At 41.5% G+C, this 24113-nt stretch overlaps 2 protein-coding genes across 13 annotated transcripts in view; one reads left to right on the top strand and one right to left on the bottom strand.

Moving 5' to 3' along the window:
• Window positions 1-4579, bottom strand: part of ORC3 (origin recognition complex subunit 3) — a 52259-nt gene extending 47680 nt beyond the window's left edge. For 3 of the 5 annotated variants that reach the window (XM_055810328.1, XM_055810327.1, XM_055810326.1), the window contains exons 1-2: window positions 4414-4579; window positions 1745-1799 (exon numbers count right to left, since the gene is read on the bottom strand). In XM_055810328.1, the coding sequence (XP_055666303.1) occupies window positions 1745-1799; window positions 4414-4437 (79 nt within the window). In that variant the 5' untranslated portion in view covers window positions 4438-4579. The remainder of the gene's footprint in view (window positions 1-1744; window positions 1800-4413) is intronic. The other 2 variants (XM_055810324.1, XM_055810325.1) reach the window with 2 other exon arrangements.
• Window positions 4580-4654: 75 nt separating this feature from the next.
• RARS2 (arginyl-tRNA synthetase 2, mitochondrial) overlaps window positions 4655-24113 on the top strand; it is a 52756-nt gene continuing 33297 nt past the window's right edge. For 7 of the 8 annotated variants that reach the window (XM_055810330.1, XM_027785958.2, XM_027785956.2 and 4 more), the window contains exons 1-8: window positions 4655-4779; window positions 6066-6139; window positions 6736-6841; window positions 10589-10672; window positions 12601-12698; window positions 13810-13865; window positions 15226-15309; window positions 21257-21333. In XM_055810330.1, coding sequence (XP_055666305.1) covers window positions 4741-4779; window positions 6066-6139; window positions 6736-6841; window positions 10589-10672; window positions 12601-12698; window positions 13810-13865; window positions 15226-15309; window positions 21257-21333 — 618 coding nt within the window. In that variant the 5' untranslated portion in view covers window positions 4655-4740. Of the gene's footprint in view, window positions 4780-4936; window positions 5381-6065; window positions 6140-6735; window positions 6842-10588; window positions 10673-12600; window positions 12699-13809; window positions 13866-15225; window positions 15310-21256; window positions 21334-24113 lie in introns of those variants that run through there. The other variant, XM_027785959.2, reaches the window with a different exon arrangement.

Genomic DNA, 24113 nt, shown 5'->3' with positions numbered 1-24113 from the left:
AGAAAAAGCACAGCCTTGGAACCATCCTTCTACTCCCAGTATAGGCTTAGCAGGCCTGCTATAGCTTTAAGGCTTTACTAACACCACCTGGAAGAACACAAAGACAAACAAAACAAAGTAAACAGCCTGTTAACTGTTGCTACTAGACAACATTAAACATAACAATTGATTTTTTTCTACATGTATGTATATAAAAAGAAGTAATTTGCTAGCCATTAATGTCTATTTGGTGGCCATTCAATGTAGCAGCAGCAGTGGTCTGACTTCTAGAAAAGAATTAGTTGATGAGCACATTCAATCTTCCAAAGCATCAAAACAACTCAAAACAGCTCTGTAAATGAGGAACCAGAGGCATCCCTCATTGTCTCCCCTAAACACCTATTTGCATCCTTAAGAAAAATCAATTAAAACACTTAACATATTCTGATTACACAGGGTCTTAGGCTTTCAGTTGAAGAAAATCCAGCCATCACATGGTAATATACCAAGTAATATACCAATAATACTCTTTTTATACCATCAAAAATCAAACTATAGATGCAAATGCACACAGAAGGCCTTTTGTGAGGTGCAACAGTATTATCAACTATCCATCCTGTGAAGTTTCACAACTTCACACTTGACAAGCTTGGGATTCCAGACTGGATGGATGCACATCAAGGTACTGATTATTTAGAACATTCTAACCAACTAACTGATTGTGAGCAGAAAACTAGCTCACCTCCACCTCTCTTTTAGGGGTAGTTCAGTCAAATTTATTTTTCTGTCTTAAAGCACCTGCTAACTAGAACAACGTGTTTAGCAAGATTTGTCCAAGCATTACTAATCTTGCAGAAATGAAAACATAATATACAGTAAAGGGTAAAATTTCAATGTGGTTTAAATGCATAGGTCTTGATTGTTAATTTATTTAGAAATAGAATGACAGACTGGATTCTATTTCCCTGTCTCTCATTCCCTAAGCTACAGATTTGCCGAGTCTCATAGAAAAAGTAAGTTGGGATTAATTTTAAAGCAGGTTTTACAGGAAGTAATGAATGAGCCTGTGGTGATTTTCACAAAAAACTGGCCTCATTACTTTCCCCTCCACTTTTGTAATACCAACTGGCCTACCTTTTGACAGTTCTGGTGATGCCAAAAAAGTTTAACCTGGGAATAAGAACAGTAAGTTTCCTAACTGAGTCTCAAACATCAATTATTCAAGCAGCATTATCTGTGGCTCCAATGATTCAGTCCTGTTCAGTCTTCTTCAAATGACAAGAGACATGTATACACAGCATATACGACTGGGGAAAATATATACAACAAATACTAGTGGACAGAAGCCATGGCATCTTCACAAATGGCTTTTTTTTTTCCTTCTTTTCCTCAAGAAACTTAGGCAAACTATCCAGAATATGAGACTTACGAATGGGATTTAATTTCTGGTACTCAATGTCTCGTTCAGAGTCTTCAAGTAAATAGTTTTGTCAGTCAGTACACAATTTACAGTAGCATGGAAAGGAGTACTCTCATAGAAAAATTGTTCAAAGACAAATCTTTTTTGCTGGAGATGAAAAAAATAAAACATTTACACTAGCCAACCATTTTCTAGGGTCCCTCTGAAGAAATGAGTTTTCAGCAATATCAGCGCCAAGGAAGAACAGAAATCCTCACGCAGCTATGACAGAACTCAACCAGATATGGTAAACCTTCCAGGATTAACCCTTCTCAAGCATAGAAACATGTATCAAAATGCACTAACCTGTTTCCTGATGCACCCTTCTCTTCTTGGAAGGTGGTTTAAAAACAAAGCAGCCCTAGACAATAGTAAAAAAACAAAAACAACCAAACACTTCAATATGAGAACCAATCTGACTGGCTCCTGAGGCCACTTTATTCTGCTTTTATTTCAGTGAATTACCAGCACCTTAAGGATATCAATTTGCATGTTGTCCCTTTATATTCCTGTTTCAAGCTGGGAAACAGTGGAAGCGTTATCCCAGCATATTTGGGATGAAATTTTTCGTATTTCCCTTATGTTCAAGTCAACCATCAACTAGAACAGCTGCAGATTCTTTAAACTTCTCATAACCTCCGACATGTTTAGAATTAAGAGGAAATGATTCCCTGAGGATGTATCAATAGAGTTTTCTTCAGTAGAGTTTTAGTTAAAAAACAATACAAGAAAAGCACAAGAGGCTAGGATGCATGGAAAAGGTAATCCAGAATAATGCAATGCATATTAAGTCACTTACAAAAGCCAATCAGATGCCCTAGCTACAGAGGACAAGTTCATCCCAACTCGAAAAAGCAAAAATGGATAGAAGTGTAATGACAAATAGCTTGGAAAAGGTTCAGATAAAGAAAAACCCTGCCTCCAGTAAGTCCTGCACATAGAAGTCATCTCCCAGTTAGATCCATTTCATCACACAAAGGAGGAGGAAATAAAGCACAAGCATTAAGCTTTGAATTCTGGAAGATTTTTCCCATTTTCCTCCAGAAAATCTGAAATTTCTTCCCACATTCACTCAAATAAAACCTCATCTCTTTAAAAGAGTTATTATAATGATTTCCTATATATCAGAAATCATATGCATTCCCCAACTCTAACTGTGAGGCTTTTGGGCTACAGCAAAGGGAAAGGAAACAGGCAAGTGTTGAAGACACACTGATTCAATCCTTTATTTCTCAATGGAGATGCTCTTCCAAGCAAATATTACTGATCTCAACCTAGGGCAGTTCAGCCACTAGCATAAGAATGATATACTGAAAATAAAACTCCAGAGGTATGTTCAGTTTTGATCCCAGCCACTAGTCTGCTGGGTGACTGCGGACATGTTACTTCCTTTCTTATACAAGTAAGAGATGCCAGTAAAATACTGATAACAATACTGGCCTCCTCTAAAAAACAGCCTTATGAATTGGAGATGCCCTCAGATACCTTCCATTTTGCCATGTAAATTAACAACCACCTAAAGCTGGCTCAACAAAAGTTGTGGTTATTCTACAGATCCTAAACACTCTGGAATAATTCCACTACCAAAAGCTATGTTACAGTTGTATTTATGCTACAGTACCCACAATGCGTCAGAACAGTAATTCATGACAGCATAACTGGAATTGGCCAAAGTAACTACAAACCATATATATAAAAGAAGAAACAATGTATGCTTAATCAAAGGAAACACAAATACTATTTAATGCTTTACAAGCACTGGACTTCCCTACCTCACTGCAATATAGCAGAGACCTGAATATAAAAATGGCAAAGTACTAGCAGTACATGGAAGACACAGGAGGCAGGGTGGGGGGACGTTTCACCATCTACTTAAAGGCCACAGCCATTTTTGAAAGGGAAATCCACCTGTTTCGGGTTGAGTTTTAACTTTGTTTGGAACTATTTCCTTTTACTCCTGAAAGTAATAACCTGTGCAGCGACTTCCATACCAAAGGATCCACCTGCACGTCACAATTCAGTGAAAAACAATATAAGAGACAGGAGTCTTCCAAAGATAAAACGCACCCCTTCTTGCTGTGAACCGCTGGTGTTGTTCACTACATGATAAAGCAAGAGAGGAAGTTAAACGCTTGACACCACAATTTCAGTCTTGCTACATACAACTCATAGCCTGTTGAATGCACAGCCCGCACTGCCAAGCCTGACTACAGGCCAGATAAAGGCTTTCAGCTCAAAAATATCACAGCCACAATAGATATTTAAGATTACGCGTGAGTGACAGCACTTTTTTTTTATTTCTCTATTCAATTACTTTGGGGGAGAAAGACACAGTAAGTGTTTCAAAGTGGCAGCCAGCGATGCCACCAGACTTCAGCTGGAATTGACAAAACCTGCAGCTGCAACACCACTGCCCAATTCTAGCAGAGTTTACCTCAAGTACAAGCGCTTTTCGTGTGCTAACAGGCCAAAAGAGCAAGGCACGAGGGCTGTTTGCCAGGAAAAAAAGAGAAAGCGCCTTGGGCAAAACGGGACCCCTGAGGCTCTGGGCACGGACAAAGAGCCGCCAAGACTGGACACAGCAAGGGAAGGGGCTGACAGCAGGGCAGGAGGGAGCTGGGCACAGGGGACGAGGGAAACGGCAGCGGGTGAGGACAGGATGAGGAGCAGGCGCAGGGGGAGCCCCGACAACTCTGCGGGCCGGCTCCCTCAGCGCCCGCACAACCGCGCTGCTCTCCTCACGGCGCCCGGCAGGCTCCGCTCCGGCGGAGCCGCTCGGGCGGGCGAAGCCCCCATCCCGCCTCGGCGAGGGCGCAGCCAGCGCTCCGGGCACGCCGGCCCCGCCCGCCCGGCCGCCGCCGCGGCATCAGACCCGGAGCCGCCTCGCCGAGGCGGGTGGGGAAACCCGGTGGCCGTCCGGCGCGCCCAGAGCAGCGGTCGGAGGGCGTCGTTACCCGCTCCCCGCCCCCCTTCACCTTGGAGATGGAGTGCGTGCTCATGTCGCCCCTACCGCCCCGCCGCCGACAGAGACGGAGGGGCAGAGGCCGCGCAGGCCGGCTCCCGCTTCTCCGCGAAACGCTCCGGCCTGCCGCGCTCGCTCCGCCGCTCTACCCCCGCCCCTGCGCAGTGGAACAGCCCTCTCTGCCTCTGCGCACCTCCTCCGCGCAACTGGGGCCAACAGACTCTTCCTTCCCTTCCCACCCCCATCTCCAGAATGGTACGACCCAGCCCGCCCCTGGGCGGGCGGAAAGGAGACGTGGGGGGCCAGGGACGGCTGCGACCTTCCGCCTGGCGGTGCAGGCATGGCAGCCTGTTCCTTTCGGAGGAGCATCGCTTCCCAGGTACGCCGCTCCCTCCCGCAGCTTGCGTGGGGGCAGGGTGCGCCACAACCGAGACGTCCCCTTCTTGCCCTCGTTCAGATCCCCCCCTCTCTGGGCGTCTGACAGTGGGCCCGACGTTCGCCCAGGGGCTCGGCGCGGGCTTCCCTGCCCCGCCCCTCCCTGGGGGGGGAGCACTCGAGCGTCTCCCGCGGCCCCCCCGCTCCTACGCGCGGGCGCGGTGGCTGAGGGGTGCCGTCCCCCCGGCCGGTCCTTGGCGGGCGGCCTGAGGGGACCCCCGTCGCTGCTGTCCCCGCGGTTCGCTCACGTCGCCCTCACGCCACCAGCTCCGCAGCAGGCGTGCAGGTTCCCCCTCCCCGCGGGCTTAGGCCCGTGAGCGGTTAGCCGGGGCGCCCCCCGGGCGGGCCGGTAGCGCGTCGGCGGGGCCCTGGGGGGAGGGGCCGCCCCGGCCCCCGCTCGGTGCGGGGGAGCCACGAGACAAGCCGCTGAAAGCGGGCGAGGGTTCCGTGGTGTGCTTCGGGGCGCGGGGTGTGTGTGTGTGTCTTGCTTTTTCTGAGGCTCCTTCAACGTTTCTTGGGTTTATGTTACATATTTTTTGGTAACAGTATGACGTGCGGAATTAGACTCTATAACTCGAAAGTTATAAAGTAGGTATGTTTATTGCGCGCAGATGCACGGGGGATCGCTCCTCCACAAGCGTGCATACCCGAAGTGGCGAACCATCTCACATTTATACAATGAACAAATGAATATTCAATTAACGCCTATACATATTCGTTACCTAAACCCCGCTTCGTATGTTAATTAGCTTATCAGTCCCTTTCCTGGAACGTGGTGGTCTTGCAGGTTTGTAGGTGATTCATGTTCTTGTGATCATCCGATCTTCTTCAGGTGATTGTGACCACCCAATCTTTCCAGCTAGGAGACTTAGCACTCCCTCCCTCTAGATAGCATTTGAATGTCTCTCATCTTTTCTTATTCTCTTTTAAATAGCCCCTTTGTTAGAGGAAGAGGGGCAGGCGTCTCCTCAAAACTGTAGTTGTCACCGCACCCATGACTAGTCACCATACCCACATTCCTTAAGCAGACACATACAATCACAATCCATGTCCATTATCCCCATTTCACATTATTTCTCCATATCAAGTAAGTATTTGCTCTTTTTACTTGGGTTGAAATTTGAGTTCAAACATAAATGATTTATCCCCCACGAGTATTGAAACAGGGAGCGCTGATTTTCCTGGACCTTTTTTTGCTTAAGCCACTTGGGTTTTTTGTTTCAAATTTAGCTTTCAAAAGTTCTGGATCTGCCACCAGAAAGTTTAATAAAGTCCATATCTGCAGTTCCTGTCTCCAAAAAAAGGTACTGTTTGCATTTTATCTTACAGTGTTACATTTTGTTATTTTCTGTTGTGCCTATTATTGCATGAGCTTAACAGCAATTCAGGGAAGTAGTACAGAAAAAACATACCTAAACTGATAACCAATACAGTTATAAGAAGATACCTAAATCTAATTAAGTCACTATTTTTTTTCAAGCAAGCTTGAAACAAACATAACTGCTTAAAAAGCTGTACAAATTATAGGCAGTGCTTGAATGGCAAGTGTTTCAGCATTAATGATCTGAATGTGAAACGGCTTAGAACCTAAGTGAAGTTATATTTTTTTCAGTGTCCGCCTTAAGAGTTGTAATGGTGTTAGCAGGTAGATTACACTTAATGCATAAGCTTAATTTTTGTTTTCTGAAATAGTATTCTCACCATGTCTACTTTCTGATTGTATCAGAAAAAAGGTAATATCTGGCCTCCTGTTGCAGCTTTCTGAACATAGTGAACTTTCAGGTACCAAGTTTATGCTTGGCAGTTAGACTTACTATATGCAGAGTCAACTTGGATCTGCCAAATCTCCCCATTGTTTCAACAGATTTTTTTCCTGATTTTCCTGTGTTCTTTTTTTCAGGCATGTTGCTGATTTCCAGCTTTCCATTGCTTCTGTAACAGATAACAGTTCTAGTGGTTGCTTAGCCCGAGACCTTCATCTTCAAGCTGAGAAGCTAGCTGAAAGGGTATGCTAAGACATTAATCATGTATTTATGCAATAATAAACTCACAGACCAGAGCTGTAACAGGCATCATAAGATAAATAGTATTATTTCTCCAAACATCTGCTTGGATCAGTCTAGTTTAATGACTGCACCTATTGTAACCATACACAGAATCTTCACAGGGAATTGGAGAAGCAGTTTTAGTTAAGATTCTTGTAAAATTTTCAAATAGTTTGAGAATTGAATGGTGAATGCTATACCACTTGTCTAAAGGATGACGCGCCTATGTTTAGTTAGGGTCGGGAGATGTCCAGGGATCCTTACTGCAACATGATGATGCACAGACTGCTAAGTCCTTGGGTTGGTTATCTTTAAAAAGGGACATTTTGTCTTAGATTCCTGTTGTACATGCAACGTGGCGAAGATGGAGACTTTAAACATGACCGCTAAGGAATAGAGTCTGCATAGAGACAATTCCTCAAGGACATTGTCCAGGCACAAGATACGTTAATGTTAACTTGAAGATGTGCTGGGTCCTTGAATGGAATGTGCTGATTGTCCAGGTGTGGGATATGTTAATGAGTTCCTGCAAACTTGATGAATAGGCATGAGTGACTGGTATAAGGAGGGGGCTGAGGGGTTCCCTCGGTGTGCATGACTTCGGTGGAGCGATCCCTCATGCACCCAGCGCTGCCGATAAAGGATACTTAGTCACTAAGAAATTTTAACTTCGTTCTTTAAATCAGAATAAACAACATTTGTGAAGTTAGGAAGGTATCTGAAGGGTATGCTGTGGTCTGTACTGTTGCCTAGCACTTTAGGAAGAAATTGAGTATGCAGTGGATTGGAAAACCAAAGACTGCAAAATCCAGCACTAGAATGGCAATGGGTGAATTTAGCCTGTGGGACAAACAGGCCAGACTTCCAAATCCCTAACTGCTTAAGACTGAGGTTTCTTAGAACAGCAATTTTTTCATATATTTTAGGCTGAGAAATGACAGTAGCTGAGGTGTTAAGACTAGCTATAGCATAAAAAAGGAGCATGCAAAACAAGGTCTACAGAAGTGACACAAACCGTGAAGAAATGGAAGGAAATAAAAATTTGGAGAAGTTGGCATGTGTGGTGGACAAAAGTGGGATCAGAAAGGTGATGTTGAGGTTTGAGGGATCATTTGTGCTAAAAAATCCAACTACCTTACAATCTAAAAATGTGTTGCTGATGCCAATGCAGAGGAATATAAACTAGAAAATTGTGGCAAAGTTAGTTGGAAAGCGGAGCTAGATTGAATAATGAAAGTGCAAGTGATTCTTCATCAGCCTCAGAAAGAGCAAGCTTGAGAATGAATCAGTTGGGTTGCTATAGCATGATCAGGATTTAAAAAGAAGAAATAAAAACAGTTGCCATATGCTTAGAAGCTAATCTATTTCTCCACGTCATTCTTTAGTGCTGAGATGTTGAAGAGGTTCATATCTTGGACCCGTTCTTGAAGCAGATTAATATTCTGATTCAGGTGAAAGAGCAACAGATGATGCACAGGTGTACAACAGAAAGTTCTGAAACAACTTAAAGATGATCTAGAACCATAAAATAATTAAAGTTGGAAAGGACCTCAAGATGTTATCTGTTCCCATCTCTGCAGTGCAGGTTGTTGAGGGTTTTTCGATGAGGTTGCTGAGGTCTGTTGAAATCTTAACGGGTGCTGAAAGCCTTCAGGGATTTGACAGTCTCCCTGAGCAATCTGTTCCAATGATTGTAACATCACAGTAAAAAGGTTTTTTTCCTTGTATCTACCCTGTCACTTTAAAAATAGCTGCAGTTCCCAGTGTTCAGAAAGCTGGACATTGTCCCTCTCCTTTGTTGTTTGTGACTCATTAAATAAACCTGGGACGCTTAGCCCTACATCTTTACATGGAAGAGCAATTTTAACAGTAAAGAAGATGAGACCATCAATATAAGCCCCAAAACTGAACAGAGCGTGCTGATCAGACAAAAGAAAAAATATTCCATTAATCTCTTAGGAATGTTTTTTCTTGGGTAGTGAATAAAGGAGATGCAATTAGTATTTGTTTAGACTGGTTATTGCATCCACAAAGAAGGTAGGCAATGTAGAAATTAACAAAATATGACCGCATATCAAAAACAAGACAGAAAAACATAGGCAGTTACGAGTTTTTGTCATGATAGAGAGTTGGTGGAGTGCCTCAAGGTTCGACAGTATGTTCTTAGTCACCTCTGAGTAAATAGGTCACTATTTGAAATACAGATATTTAGGTTAGGCAGAAGAGAGAGAAATTTTTCTTGTTGGCTAAAATAGACTAAATAATAAGGCAACATGACACTAAATGAAATGTAACATGCTCTGGTGTGCTGAGAATTGTCTGTCAGAAAGGTCAGAACTGTCTTGTCTCCATGAGCTTTTGATTTCATCTGGCTGGTGCTTCTTGTTTCATCTTTGGACTGTTAGTTCTTTGTGGAGGGGACATTGTTTTGTGGGGGTTTTATGTCTCTCTACAGTGTAGGGGCACTCTGGTCCAAGCCTTAGGCACCGGGAGATATGGTTACTAAAGAACCACAGGGCACTTAGAGGAGAGGTTGTTAAAGCTATGAAGAGGCCAGATAAGCACTCATTAAAGAGAGATAAAAACCACTGAGATGACAAATGACAGATTACGTAGAAAACGTTTAGCAGAACAAATGGTATGGAGAAAGTCCAATGGGAATTTCTGTTTTCTCTCTGCTCCATACACAAAAAGGACCTTTCATAAAAGGATAAGGTGGGAAATCCAGAGTCAGTACGAGAAATATTTTTTTATGTAGCTTGTGAATAAACATTGGAGTTTGTTGTTATTGGAGCTTGTGAATGTTAAATAACTTCAAGGCTAACTGTGATTTTAACTCCTGGTTAAGTTAGTGTCTAAGCTGGAGATGTAGCACAGGGGTAGAACTTCTTCATCCTGATGAGCTTCAGTAGGAACGTAGAGCTTGCCTCTCTCAAAGATGTTAATCAATTGATAAAGTAAGTGTGTCATCTTTTATACGCTTTTCACCCCCTTCCCTTTTTTTTCTACAAGACAATTTCTTGGCTATTAAAACCAGCTAGTTCCTTATTAAACTTTCGTACCTGACAGGTTGAGATCCAAAACTCCCAGCCTGTGAAGAGATGAAAACTTGTGTAAAGAGGAGGTTGAAATTAGGGGTTGGGTGCCCAAATATTCATTATGGGTTCAGAATTTTCAAAACATGTCTCTTACGGAAACTGTAAATGAAATTTTTAATAAATTGGCCTTTAACATCTTTATTTTATATCACTGGATACTGCAGAACGTTGCGTTAAAGTCAGAAACTTCAAGAAACAGCAGTCCAAAACTTCTGTCTCAGGTTTTCTTTCAAGACATTGATCTTGATTTTTTTCTTTTTGTTTTTCAAGTGCTGTCAGGTACTGTGTAAGTTGTCAAATGTGCCTCAGGTTTTGTGTATACAAAGAGATCAACCACTACACAGGCTGTACACATGCAGGGGCTGAGCTAAAATAGACGTGTGACATTTCAGGCTGAGCTATGTTCAGAGCTGTTAAGTATGAATTTGAAATAATAAAATCATCCCTTTTGCAACAGGATTGATTAAATGATCTATTTGTGGTTGCTTCAAACTGATAAATAACATTTAGCATTTGTAGTGGATTAAATTAATACTTATAGTGCATTGAATTACAGTTTTCCAGTTCATATATTTTCATGTAGAGTTTCTGTTTCTTTTTGTTTTTTTAGCTAAAATGTGATGCTGTAGTCAGTGAAATCAGCGCTGGTCCAGGAACAGTGAACTTCATGATAAACAGGGAATTGTTAGCAAAGGTGAGTACTATATTTCAGGTGCGTTAAGGTAAAAGTAAATTCCTCAGTGTAAAACTATAGAACATTTACTGTTTTAAACAGTTGTTTTCTGTGTGAAACTCTTTTGCTAAGTTCTCTTCAAGGATCCCTGTTACTGATTTGTTATGTAGGCCTAATACTCGGAATAAGGCTCACAAAAGTTTATCCTTATGAGGCAACAGTGTACCTACTGTTTGCTGTTGATCGTAACTCCTCTCTAAGCTTGGCATCTGCTTTTAGTTTCTACAATATACAACTCAAAAGTTTTGGTCTTACATGTAAAGATTTTTGTTTAAATTAGAAAAAGATATGCAAAATAAAAGTATTTGATAGCAAAGCTATCATTACATACGTTGCTAAAATAAAATAAATAAATACATAAATAAAAAGGGAAGATGTATTCCTCAAAGTCAAATGCCTGACTGAAATTGAACGCTGTGTTTGTTAAAGCAGTAATTTAATGAAAGGAAGATACCACTCAGTCTGTAAGAGTAGTGTCTCAGTTGTACTCTGGATTATTTGCAGGAGCTTCATAAAGGGGAGTGGATGGTTGGTGCTGTTAGTCTGGGGACTGACTGAAAACTTTGCTAAGCCAGTTCAACTAACTTGTGGAGCAAGCTACATTGTGATGTTTTTCATGGCCTTAATCCATAGGCTTACCAACTCTTGTGGAAAATGATACTGTAGTCTTAGAAAATTAACCACATGTGAATTAGGGGTAAGCTATTATCTAATAGACTCTTTTGTCTCTGTCATTTAAACCACTGGTTGATGTTTAAATATGCTGTTAGTTATGTATGACCAAACCTTCCATGAGCTGTTGTTGCAGTCTACCTGCAGTGAACTGATGGAGAGGATTCTTTAGTAGTTGTTTTGTCTCATAAATTGCCTTTAGTGAAAATCATGAAGACTAGAACTCCCGTACATTTTTGTGAGATTTCCTGAAGCGAAAGAGATGTGTTTGTGTGCTATTCAGGTGACCTGCATATGTGTGGTAATGCTCATTGGATTTCTTGTAGGCCCTCAGTCACGAGGAATATGTGGGAGGTCTGATGTGTCCCAAAGGGTTGGAGCTGCATGATCTGTTGTGCTGTGCACATCTGGTATCCCCTATGTATTACACTTTGACAAAATGCTTGGATATTCCTAGGAATTTCAAAGAAATGGCCAAACACCTCGAAGTGTGCCTAGATAAGATGTATTCATGGGAAGATGTTGCTTTTGAGGAAGCTTAGAGATCTGCTGTGTAGGGTTGGGGTTTTTTTAATTAATTAATAATAATAACAACAAAAACTCGCTGAGAACATTTGGCTGCACAATGAGGTAGATTCTCTAGTGAAGTCTACTGCTCATAAGCTCTCCTACTTTTTCACCCAAACCTATGGTCTAGTTCTACAAGGTACTTTTTATTTTAAAATGTGTTACCTGAGTTTAGGATAGATGAGGGTCCTGGTTAGCATAAGGTAACACTCATATTTACGTGAGAACTCCTTTTTATGTGAGGTCACTGTTCTACCCATGTGCTTAGACTTGCATTTTCTTTTCTGTCCACCAGTTACCCTGAGGTTACTCTCTTGCCCTTTCATTTTATGTAACTAAACAATGATTTTAGTGAAAACTAGGCTTTCCAATTCCTTTTAAGTTTTTACCAGATTCAGCCTTGATTTTCACCAAAACTTTGCCTATAAGTTCTCTAACTTTTTAAATTGATCAGATACAGCTTTCAAAAGTTAATGGCATTTTCATCTGGGTATGAGATCTTGGTTGCTTGGCAGACCAGCCATCTAACTGCTAATGTGAATAAAGGCTGTGGGATCAGTCTCTTGTGTGATTGGTTTTGTTTTGCTGATCGCACTTTCTGCTGTTGAAACGCATTTTCTTTTTCTTTTTTAATCTTCCTTATGGTTTAGACTGTGTTGCATCAGGTGTTGAAAGATGGCTTAGAGTATGGACTGAAGAGTGAACTTTTCTCTGCAGTGCCTAGACAAAAGGCAGTGATTGAGTTCAGGTAAGCACGTGATGAGTCCTTTGAGAAAATTGCCTTGTCTGCTTGTTGATATTTTGCTGATTGATATTCATTGCTGTAATGTATGATGCCTGTGAAGTTAAATCATATTTACGATATTATATTCAGCTGTATTTGATACTCCAATATATTTGCCAAGTAGCGTATAAGTTATATTTAGGGAATTGAGGCTTTTTAGCAGAATGTATTTCTGATATTTAAACAGTTCATGCCTCACACTACCCTCCACTGAGAATATTCTCATTTAGTGCATAATAGCATTCAGATTTTAAGTAGGCTCCTTTTATTTTGTTATCAAGAAACATGAACTGAATTTTCAGCCACTAACCTGTTTCTTTTTTCACCTTAAAACCTTCCTCCCTGACTTGCTGAAGCAGACAGGCATTTGTCTTGCTAAATCTTCTTGGTTGCTGGCCCCAAAATTTCTATCCAGTGCAATTTTGTTCATCGTCACCTACTCATGAAATGAAAAGTGGCTGACTTGGATCTCTTTATGTATAAATATTTTTATTCACTTATACTCCCTCAGCAGGCTTCCATAGTCACAGAAAGTAAGCACTTGGCATGAATTTGGAGGGTGAATTTTCATAGTTGAACTTCCATTTTATTATCAGGAGACAAACAATTATGGGTATGGGGGGTTTTTTGGAGGGGCATTGTTGGCAGAAGATGATGTGATTTTAGTTACTTTTTAGATTGTACACAAGGTCACCTGTCCTGGTATCAGATTTATTTCTAATAAAGGTATGAGGAGAGTGATCCACATGTCCAAGATATGTCAAAACTGAGAAGGCAGTGTAAGTCCTTTGTTGCTAGTATGGTTGGGTTCTGGGGGCTTCTTTGTTGTGAGTGAGGTTGTTTGTGGTTTCTTTTTCCCTAAAACACTGGCTGTTAGCTGATACTGGAGGTAAAGCTGGTTGAATAGGAAAATTTGCTGTCTAGAACAGAAGCTAATCAGGGAATTTTAAGGGAGAATTGAAAATGGTGGGTTTATTTCAGTTCTTTTGCAATGTTCGTGAGCTGAATTCTTTTGACTTGGTGATCTGGCAGTCTTGTACATTAAACAAACATTATTTGTGAAAATTTGTTACAGCTCCCCTAATATTGCCAAAAGGTTTCACATAGGACATTTGCGTTCCACAATAGTAGGTAAGTACACATTTAACTGCCTCTTAAAAGGGCTTCTTTGTCTTCCTCTTTAACTTGACAGGGGAACACTGGTAACCTTTCACTCTTCTAGTGGTGTGGCTGTGTCAGGCTCAACTTGCTAATTAAAACCCTTTTGCTCATTATCCGGTGAAGAAAGGAGTGCGGCGTGGTGCTGGCAGATTTATTAAGTTGCACGTAATACAGTTTTATGACTGTGAACATTAAATGAAGTAGTTTAAAATTGTTCTACAAAGACACCCAGAGCAGTTTTCATTGAGGTGTCATGAGAGTCCTTTGAATTTTAAATTTCCAATTTGCACTGGACTGCAGAGCAGTCAGGTAGTTATGTTTTGGTGACTGTCTTGCAAAAAGCTTGCTTTTATATGTTAATTACTTTATACCAGTATTACTAACACAGCATCTGTACAGCTAATAATGTATTAGGTTTTAATTATACTTAATGTATTTATGTATAATTATTCATTACATAAAGTTAATAATTATGCCTCTTCATGGACTGATAGATGAGTGAAGTCAGGTATTTTGGGCTCTTTATGTTCTGTTTCTGGACCCTTTGCTGTAGAAAAAAATCACTTTTAAAATTTTTTCTGTAGATCAATGTTTGTCCAATAATAAGAGAACGAATTGACTATAGAGAATGGAATCAAAAGTCATTGCAAACTGTAATACAGTTTTACATAAGAGAAGAAAAGAAAGCTTTCTGCATCCTTTTACATCAGTATTTTAATTCAAAGGTATCCTTGAAGCACAAGAAAATAAAGGAAAGGATGTGGGTATTTCTTCTTTGTAATTCTATGATTGTAGCTAAGCTCAGGTGAAAAATGAAGGTTTTTTGTTGTAATAACAGTTAGAACCAAGATGTGCTTATCTGGTATGGTAAGTTTGGAGCATATCAGAGACATAGTGTGTTAAGTGCAGAGCTCAGTACTGCTCCAGCAGTATATAGAGATTCAGGACTTGATGTTCTCTATTTAATGTCACAGTTAACAGCAGTTTGTGTATTTTGAGTACTTGCTTAACCTCCTAGTATGAGGTTGCCTGACTGTGACAGGAGTTACGTATTCTGCCGCATATCTGTGAGCATACAAGAAGACTTTAAAAAGTGTGTTTCATATTAATGTACTTTGTAGTGTGTGCATGCACATACACGTGTATGTTTTTACTGTTGTGTGAGAAACTTCATGGCACCTTTCAAATGCATGGCCTGTTGCTTTTAGTTGTGAAGTATTTTAGAAAATTTTGTGGAGTAGTTCATCTGACTGCAAAACCAGAAAAACTTTTGTTGACATGAGAGACTATCTACAACTGAATAATAATGCCAATTTTGTTTCCTTACCAGGGAATTTTATAGCAAATCTCAAAGTTGCACTGGGACATGAAGTAATAAGAATAAATTACCTTGGTGACTGGGGCATGCAGTTTGGTATGTTTTAATATTTGTTTCTCCTGTTCCCTTTTCTACTGTATAATATGGTCTAGGTTTCCAATTCAGTTTTTGCAGGCCCATTGGATTCACTCTGGGCTCATGAAGAGTAGTAATATTATGTTTCCATGTATGTAGTGTGTAGTTAATCTCCTTAAAACATGAACAAAACAATCCAGACTGATTCATCAGCAGTATGACCTATATTACTGTACAAGAAATAACAGGAGGAAGTTTACCCAACAGTCCCTCTGTCCCTCAGTAGCTCCTTTCTCAGATTACGTATGTGTAATTTGGGGTTTATTTTTAAAGGGCAGTAAAAATATTTCCTGAGTGTGCTGGTTATACCTTTGGAGCTATCACAGCTGAACAGATTTCTGTTGCTGCCTCCAGATTAAATGTGTACATATTACTATAGCTGTTGCATGTCTACTGTGATGCTGTCCTGCTTGTGCAGATTTTGTATGTGTAACAGTCTGGAAGAGTAAGCTTGCTAATTTACCTATAGAATCCTTTAGGTTGGAAAATACTTCTGAGATCATAAAGTCCAACCATTAACCCAGGACTGCCAAGTCCACCACTAAACCGTGACCCTAAGCACCATATCTACATATTTTTTAAATACTTCCAGGGATGGTGAATCCACCACTTCCCTGGGCAGCCTGTTCCAATGCTTGATAAACCTTTAGGGAAACAAATTTTTCCTAATATCCAGTTTAAACCTCCCTTGGTATAGCTTGAGGAAATTTCTTCTTGTCCTGTCACTTGTTATCTGGGAAGAGAGACCGACCCCCACCTGCCTACAGCCTCCTTTCAGGTAGTTGTAGAGAGCGATAAGGTCTCCCCTCAGCCTCCTCCTCTCCAGACTAAACAGCCCCAGTTCCCTCAGCTGCTGCTCATCAGACTTGTGCTCCAGCCCCTTCCCCAGCTCCGCTGCCCTGCTCTGGACACGCTCCAGCACCTCAGTGTCTGTCTGGTAGTGAGGGGCCCAAACCTGAACCCAGGGTTCGAGGGGCGGCCTCACCAGTGCCCAGTACAGGGGGACAGTCACTGCCCTGATCCTGCCGGCCACACTGATGCTGACACAAGCCAGGATGCTGTCGGCCCCCTTGGCCACCTGGGCACACTGCTGGCTCATGTTCAGCCGGCTGTTGACCAGCACCCCCAGGTCCTTTTCCCCAGGCAGTTCCCAGCCACCCTTCCCCAGGCCTGTAGCGCTGCCTGGGGCTGGTGTGACCAAGGTGCAGGACTCTGCACTTCTGCTTGTTAAACTTCATACAACTGGCCTTGGCCCCATCAATCCAGCCTGTCCAGAGCCCCCTGCAGAGCCCCCCTGCCCGCAAGCAGATCAACACTCCCCCCCAGCCAGGTGTCATCTGCAAACTTACTGAGGGTGCACTCGATCCCCTTATTCAGATCATCGATAAAGACATGAAACAGGACTGGCCCCAGTGCTGAGTGCTGGGGAACACCACTTGTGACCAGTCACCAACCGGAGTTAACTCCATTCACCACCACTCTTTGGCCTTGGCCATCAGCCAGTTTTTTACCGGGTGTAGAGTGCACCATCCAAGCCATGAGCAGCCAGTTTCCCCAGGAGAATGCTGTGGGAAACGGTGTCAAAGGCTTTGCTAAGGCCCAGGTAGAGAAAACATCCACAGCCTTTCCCTCCTCCGCTAGGCCGGTCACCTTGTCATAGGAGATCAGGTCAGGCAGGCAGGACCTGCCTTTCATAACCCCTGCTGGCGGGGCCCGATCCCCAGTTGTCCTGCACATGCTGTGTGATGGCCTCAGGGTGACCTGCTCCACAACCTTCCCCGGCGCTGAGGTCAGGCTGACAGGCTGCAGGTTCCCGGATCCTCCTTCCAGCCCGTTCTGGGGCATCATACCGGCTAACGTCCAGCCTTCTGGGACCTCTCCAGTTAGCCAGTACTGTTGATAAATGGTGGCTCCCCCACCAGCTCCCTGAATACCCTTGGGTGGATCCCATCCAGCCCCACAGACTTGTATGAATCCAAGTGGAGCAGCAAGTCATTAACTTTTTCCTCCTGGGCTGTGGGGACTTCATTCTGCTTCTTGTCCCTGTCTTCCAGCTCAGGAGTCTGAGGGTAACTGGTCTTGCTATTAAAGACTGAGGCAAAGAAGGCATTAAGTACCTCAGCCTTTTCCTCATCTTTTGGTGCTATATTCCCTGCCCCATCTGCCACAGCTGTACACATATCAATAGAACAATTGTAACAAAATGTGTATTTTATATTTGGTTGTCTTTGTGTGTGTTTGTGTGTTTTCTTTATCTGTTTGTTGTTCCCTGTCAAAACTAGTTTATTTTTCATGGAGAATAATTACCTTCCACAGCAACTGCATTTTGGCAAGTTGAGGCCTGGAGAGTTTGTAACTAAAGATATCGCAGTGCTTCCCCCAAAATACTCAGTTTCCCTTAAAAACGTAGCGAAAGAGAGATGTGTAGGTGGAGAATGTGCAGTAGGCCCTGAAGGCCATCACTCTTGCATGCATGTGAGTTTGCCTGCACGCACATACACACTCCTGCCTCTTCTGGAGTGTCCATCCGTCTTCACCCAGCCCTGTAAAAACTGGATCCCCTGGCCTTCTCCCAGTGTAGACTGCACTTTGTCCCAGTACAAACTGGATCCCTTGGCCCCTTACCAGTACAGACCAGGTCCAGTCCCAGTACAAACTAGAACACCTGGCCTTGTCTCAGTACAGACTGGGACCTGTTGCAATACAAACTGGAATTCCTAGCTCTGTTTATGGTACAGTCTTTGCTTAGTCCCCGTAAAAACTGGATCTCCCTGGCCTTCTCCCAGTACAAACCGGGCTTCATCCCAGTAAAAATGGGATCCCCTGGCCTTATCTCAGTAGGAACTGGGCCCCTTCCCATTACAAACTGTATCCTCTGACTCCCTCTCAGTACAGTCTGGGCCCAGTCCAATACAAGCTGGACCTCCTGGCCTCTTCCCAATACAGACTCAAACCCCTTTAACCCTGTCCCAGTACAAACTGCGGCTGTAGCCTAAAGCAGCTGAGCTTGAGAACAGCTGGGAGTGGGTTGATGTTTGGTTTTAGTGTTGGGGAGCCCTGCAAGGAGCAGAGGTTTGGACTCTGTGATTCTTACGGGTCCCCTTCCAACTCAAGATCTATGATATCAGTTAAGTGAGGACTGAAAAATTCTTTCATGTGCAGCCTAGCAAGGCTTGATATTTATTACCTGACCAGAGATCATTCATGTCCAATTGCTGGATCTGTAAATATCCCTCTAACGTGCCAGTTGACCCATCCATAGGATTCAAAACTTTGTTGATTTCTGTCGTTAATCTTGCATTTTAAATTCATCCATATTCTCCTCTGTTTTTCGAATGTCCTCCCAAAAGCTGTTTTTAAAAAAAGGTAATCATGCCCCCTTCCTCATTCCTGAAAGCTGGTACACCTGTGAAGACTGTAGAACTCCCCCACACCTTTTCCAGTAAGTTCTGGAAACAACGTCCATGTATTTATTTTTACATGGCAAACACAAAGTGCAGTGTCTGTTAAGCAGTCACTTTTGCTCATTCCAGCCCTTATGCTGCCTCCTCCTGTTTCACTGGCGCCACTGTTTATGGGAAAATCAATGTTATGAATGGAGCTGGGTAGAAAATGTACTGTAAATACCCTACTTCTGTTCCATTTATATATTCAGATTCAGCAGCGTAGGTAACATAACTATCATATATTCAGTTCTACCTGTTCTCCCTCTAGAGAAAATTCCTGCCTTTTAGACAGTTGAGTGTAACGTTCTTATGACTGTGAGAGCAGTAATAGAGTATTTTTTCCTTTGTTAAATTATTTCCTCCACAGCTGATTTTCCTGATCCTGTTTCTGATCAAACAGCAGTTTATAACAGAGTTTTGCTTCACTTAGAATTTTTTTTTTTCTTTGGAATTGAATACAGAATGAGTTCACCTAAAGTTCAGTAAATTTCATCATTGCATATTTCATTCATTTTTGCCCCTTAGCATAGTGATAAAACTGTCTATTGTATAATGAGTGTGGCAATGACAATTAAGCAATGAAATGCAATGTGGGTAAAGGGCTTCTCAGCCAGCCTCTTTCACTCCGTCTTTGAATATACTAAATTGTACTTTCTAAGTCTATCATGAATTTTCTGTATTTTAATACAAAATTTCCTGTAAGTGTAAAGATCACAATGCCTGTTACTTACTTATGTACCTGTTGTCCAGCCCACAACTGTTAGAATCATGCTTTTAACGTAGCAGTTCCAACTGTTTCTTTCAAAAATGGCTGCTCTCTTTATTTGGGCTGGCTCAGCTCAAATGTATGCCAAGTTTTATAACAAATAATATAGTCACGCTTCACAAAATTATAGCATAGGAATATTATGATAATGGTCCTTTCCCAGAAGCAGTGCTATAATTAACAATCTGTCGGCATATCTATTACAGCTGCTATTGTCAGAGGTTTTAAAACGTAATAATTGAAAAAATATTTTGCTGAAACATGGCAGAGAAGTCCTCAACCTTTAGACAGTTTTGGGGCAGGTTTCTTAAGGTAACAAAGCTTATGCAGTCACACTTGTCTTTCCCTCTGTCTTCCTGTCGTTCTGCTCCTAATAAATTTTGAACCCATTGGCCAGCTTCAGCCAGATCTGACAAAGAAAAATGTCTCCAAGAGAACAAATTTCTTTTGGTATTGTGACAGTTGGCAGCTGAGTAGGGGTAGAAATACAATGTAATGCCCTCTGGGAGAGAAAGTTAACTTCTGTGTTTAGCCTCCTGGCTAACCAGTCAGCACATGTAAATCGGAATCAGTCCCAACACATGCTGCATCTTGCCAGTAATTGGCAAGTACAACAAGGGTTGGGGATAGTTCGGGGAAGACAGAAATGTGTGGGAGGATGCGTTTAGGTTGAATAAAAACTGGCAGTCTTGCTGGAGGTTGGAGTGTGAAGCCAGCATTGAGAAGTGGAATATGTAGATACACTAATATCTTAAGAGAGATCATTAGGAAATCAAGCTGATTGCTTATAGAACAAGCTGTCCTGAAAGAAACTCCCTTTCAATAGGATTAGACTGATTTTATTTCCTAGATGCTAACTTGTTTTTCTTACCTTCTGCCACGGCTTCTACTGTATCCAGCGTTTCAAAGAGGGAATTTCTTGAGACAGTACTATTTGTTCAGATACAGAGGGCTTTTCAAAGGGATACCTGCATACCTATTCCTCAGATGCTGGCTTCACATCAGTCCTGGTCCTTGTCAGCTCAGAGAAATGAGGCAGTCTTAAAAGCAGCCTCAGATAATCTAAGAGGTTGCAGGGTTAATATTGCTAGATTACTGAAGCAGTTAATGGGCTTTTTTGATTTAAACAAAAAGATTGGGATTTGGATTTCTTGCCCTTTCAGATGGCTTTTGGAAAGTGCTAAAGCCAAACTGGATACTTGAAAAAAGCTGCATATTCTCAGCATGCAGCAAAAAGTTTCCTTGAAAATATTGCATGAGCGGTATGTGGAATAACATATTGTGGCCCATTTTCTATTGTCCTTGAAATGGTAATACTGCTGGGGGAGGAAGCAAAACAAGGAGTTTTGAGCATGTTTTGTTGCGGTACGGTTTCCACTGTGTGGCTTTTCATGTACAGCTGCTTACTGTGTAAAAGAGAATTTTCTCTACAAGTCCAGAAACAAATTCTATTTATGAGGAATTGGAAAATAATCAGTATTTCTTACTAGTTTCTAGCTATTATAGTTTTGGGGGTTTTGTAATGCAGTGGAATAACAGGTTATGCTTTTGATTCGTTTTTGTAGCATACACCATTATTTTTTAAAAATGTAAGGCATTGGTTTTATTACAATGTTAAGACTAGACTTGCTTATGAAAACAACAAAACAATACACTCTACGCTGTTGTCTAACTCTGTGTTTAATTGTTATTCAAGGCTTATTGGGTGTTGGTTTTCAATGCTTTGGCAACAAAGAAAAGCTAAAATCCAGTCCTTTACAACACCTTTTTGAGGTAAGTTCAGAGAAGACCAACTAGGAATTTCAAAGGACAGTCCATTTAACTTAGCTGTCAATTTTGCATAGAATGGTGTGTCTGCAGGGTCATGATGAGACTCATGGTGTGTTTAAATGACCTTACTTGAAGGATCAGTGCTAGCTTGGGCCATGGCAGCAGAGACATTTTTCACTAGGCTGTGGCAGCAGAGACAGGTTTCATTAGGCTGAAAAATATGCCCCATAAGGGAGGTGATTATATGGATACTTACGTTGCATTGATTGCTGCTACCACCACAGCTGGCATGACTGATAATCAACTATCTTAACTGGACATAGGTGACCACTGAGCTCCCTGTGATAACTGTAGTGGAAATGGGAGTCTTGCATCTGATGCTGTAGTATGTTGGTTACCAAAGTTGTGAAAAGAAGCGGCATGTACAGTGTAAAATTCCTCTTGTTGCTAGTATTTTTAGAATAAGTAATATTTAATTTCCATTGCTCAATACACAAACCACTGTGGTTGGGGGAAAAGGATCTTTAAAGTGTTTTGTATCTAATATGGAGCCTTAGCATAATAGGTAAGGAGGAGTGACAGTCACTTTCCAGAATACTGTTCTGACTGCAGAATGCTCTTTTTTCTTCCGTGAGTATGAAAGAGCCAGCAGTGTAAGAAATAGTAAAGGCTGTTTGTTGGGAGGTTGCCCTCTTGGTTGCCCACCAGGTGCACCAGCATGGTGTGAGTGCTGTCAATGGCAGTTCTGTGTGTCAGGGACAAAACTGACTCAGTGGACTCTCCAGGTTAGCAATAAAGGTAGTTTAACAAGCTTTGCTTTTCCACGTCTTAATGTTTTTGGTTGTTGGTTTGTGCCACTCAACATGCCTAATACCATCTGAGGTAGTGTTTATTTCTTCCTCTTTACCAGTTCCTGTCACTTCCTGTTTCATACAGTGCAATGAGCAAAAAAGAGTTTTGTCAGTCTTTTGATACTTATCAGTGGTCTCTGGTTGATAACTGTGCTGGGTGTAACATGTATCTAATACACGAGAGAATATGACTTACGTACTTACCTGCACAAAGCCAATAACCATGAGGATATGTGGACAAATTTTTCTGAATGGCTCATGTTCAAGCCCTCATCCTTTAAAAGATCTCACATGTTAATGGGGCTTTGTCAGGGTTTTGTGTGGCGTTGTCAAGTGCTCTCTTATTACAAAGCTGAGCTGTGCTTCACCCTCTGACCTAGATATGGGAACTATTGCTGATGCTGGTGTTCAGGTAGTATGTCATAGGATAACTGTTTCCCTATGCTGGCAAAACTGTGTTTGAATACCACGATACTCTACAGCTGAATGCATATTAGGCAGATTGTTTATGTGGCAGAGTAACTCCTTCTGAGTTTGCCAGCTGCTTTGACATAGATACATTTTCTTTGCTTGTTCCCTCATCCCTGAGGCCTGCTCAATAAACCTTATTTCTTAACATTCTTAACATGGAGATGTTTTAGAGCTTGTAGGATTGATTTAAAGAGACAACAAGAAGTAGTCATATTCTTGTGGTTGTGTATTGCTGCATATTGTTTCATTTTATTTTATAATTTCAGTCCATTCTTAGGATTTAAATTCTGAATACATGAATTTGGCACTAAAGCTTTAAAATACCATCTATTGCAGGAGCATGTAGACTTTATGACCTTAAAAAAAACTACCTTCAAGTGCAGAGAACAGTGTTCAGTCAAGCTGCAAAATATTCTAAAACAGTAGTTGTTCGAGACCAAATTAGTTTCTCAAATATGCCAAATTTTTACCTGTTTGTCAGCAGTATTCCTAGTTTATGTCAGAAACTGACATGAAATTAACCTTTCCTATAGTTATTAAAAAAGAAAATTTCCATAGTGCTGGTTCTATATAAATAAATGTATAGACAAATGTACTTTTCCAAACATTTTTGTACCTTTCATTTTGGAAGAGTCAGATGCAGATATGCCTTTTGCATTATTTTTGCTTTTAAACATCACAAATTGAGGGCAGGGGAGTGCTAGAATGTGTGAAGCTATTGATGCGAGAGGGGGAGCATTGTTCTTGGAAAGGGTTGAATTTTCCCTCTACTTTAAATTTCTCTGTGGCAGAACTAAGCAAACATTAATCTTTGAGGCTTGTCAGCAGTGCTGTCTGCTCAAATCTCTAAAAATCTTGGGACATAAAAGGAAGGGGAAAAGTTGAAGAGTTTTGCTGTGGAAGCTTTTTTTTCTTAATAGGCAGAACCCATTTGAGCAAGGTATTGTTGCCAAACTTATTGTCTGAACGTTGCAGGAGCGAAGTTTTTATAATTAGTTATTTTTTATCAAATTTTTATCAAAATTGCAATGATTTGGGGATTAAAACTCTTACAAAGACTTAAAAGTTAAGCAGCATTGAACTATTTGGGTCTAAATACATAGTGTAACCACTAGTTAATTTAATTATTTTTATGTAGTACTTCAACTTTTTAAAACTCTTCCACATGCTTTCAAGATGCTGTGTGTGGAAAGCAAGGAATCATTGTCTGGGTGAATATTTGACCTTTAGATATAGAGAAATATGGTAATGAATGGGAGAACCAAATTTGCTGTACATAGGTTAAGTTGGCCAATACAAGAGTTTGTAATGCTTTTAACGAACTGACAGTGCGTATGTGTGTCTAATCAGATGCTGACATTCATATACTTGACTTCAGCCACAGAGAGGCAGCATGTATTAATACGAGTGCAGAGTACTATAAGTAGCTTCTGGGTCAGAAGTGGAATTGGTTTTTATGAG

The sequence above is a fragment of the Falco peregrinus genome, chromosome 7 (assembly GCF_023634155.1).
Source record: "Falco peregrinus isolate bFalPer1 chromosome 7, bFalPer1.pri, whole genome shotgun sequence".
Lineage (NCBI taxonomy): Eukaryota > Metazoa > Chordata > Aves > Falconiformes > Falconidae > Falco > Falco peregrinus.
This window is presented reverse-complemented; position numbering and strand designations above follow the sequence as displayed.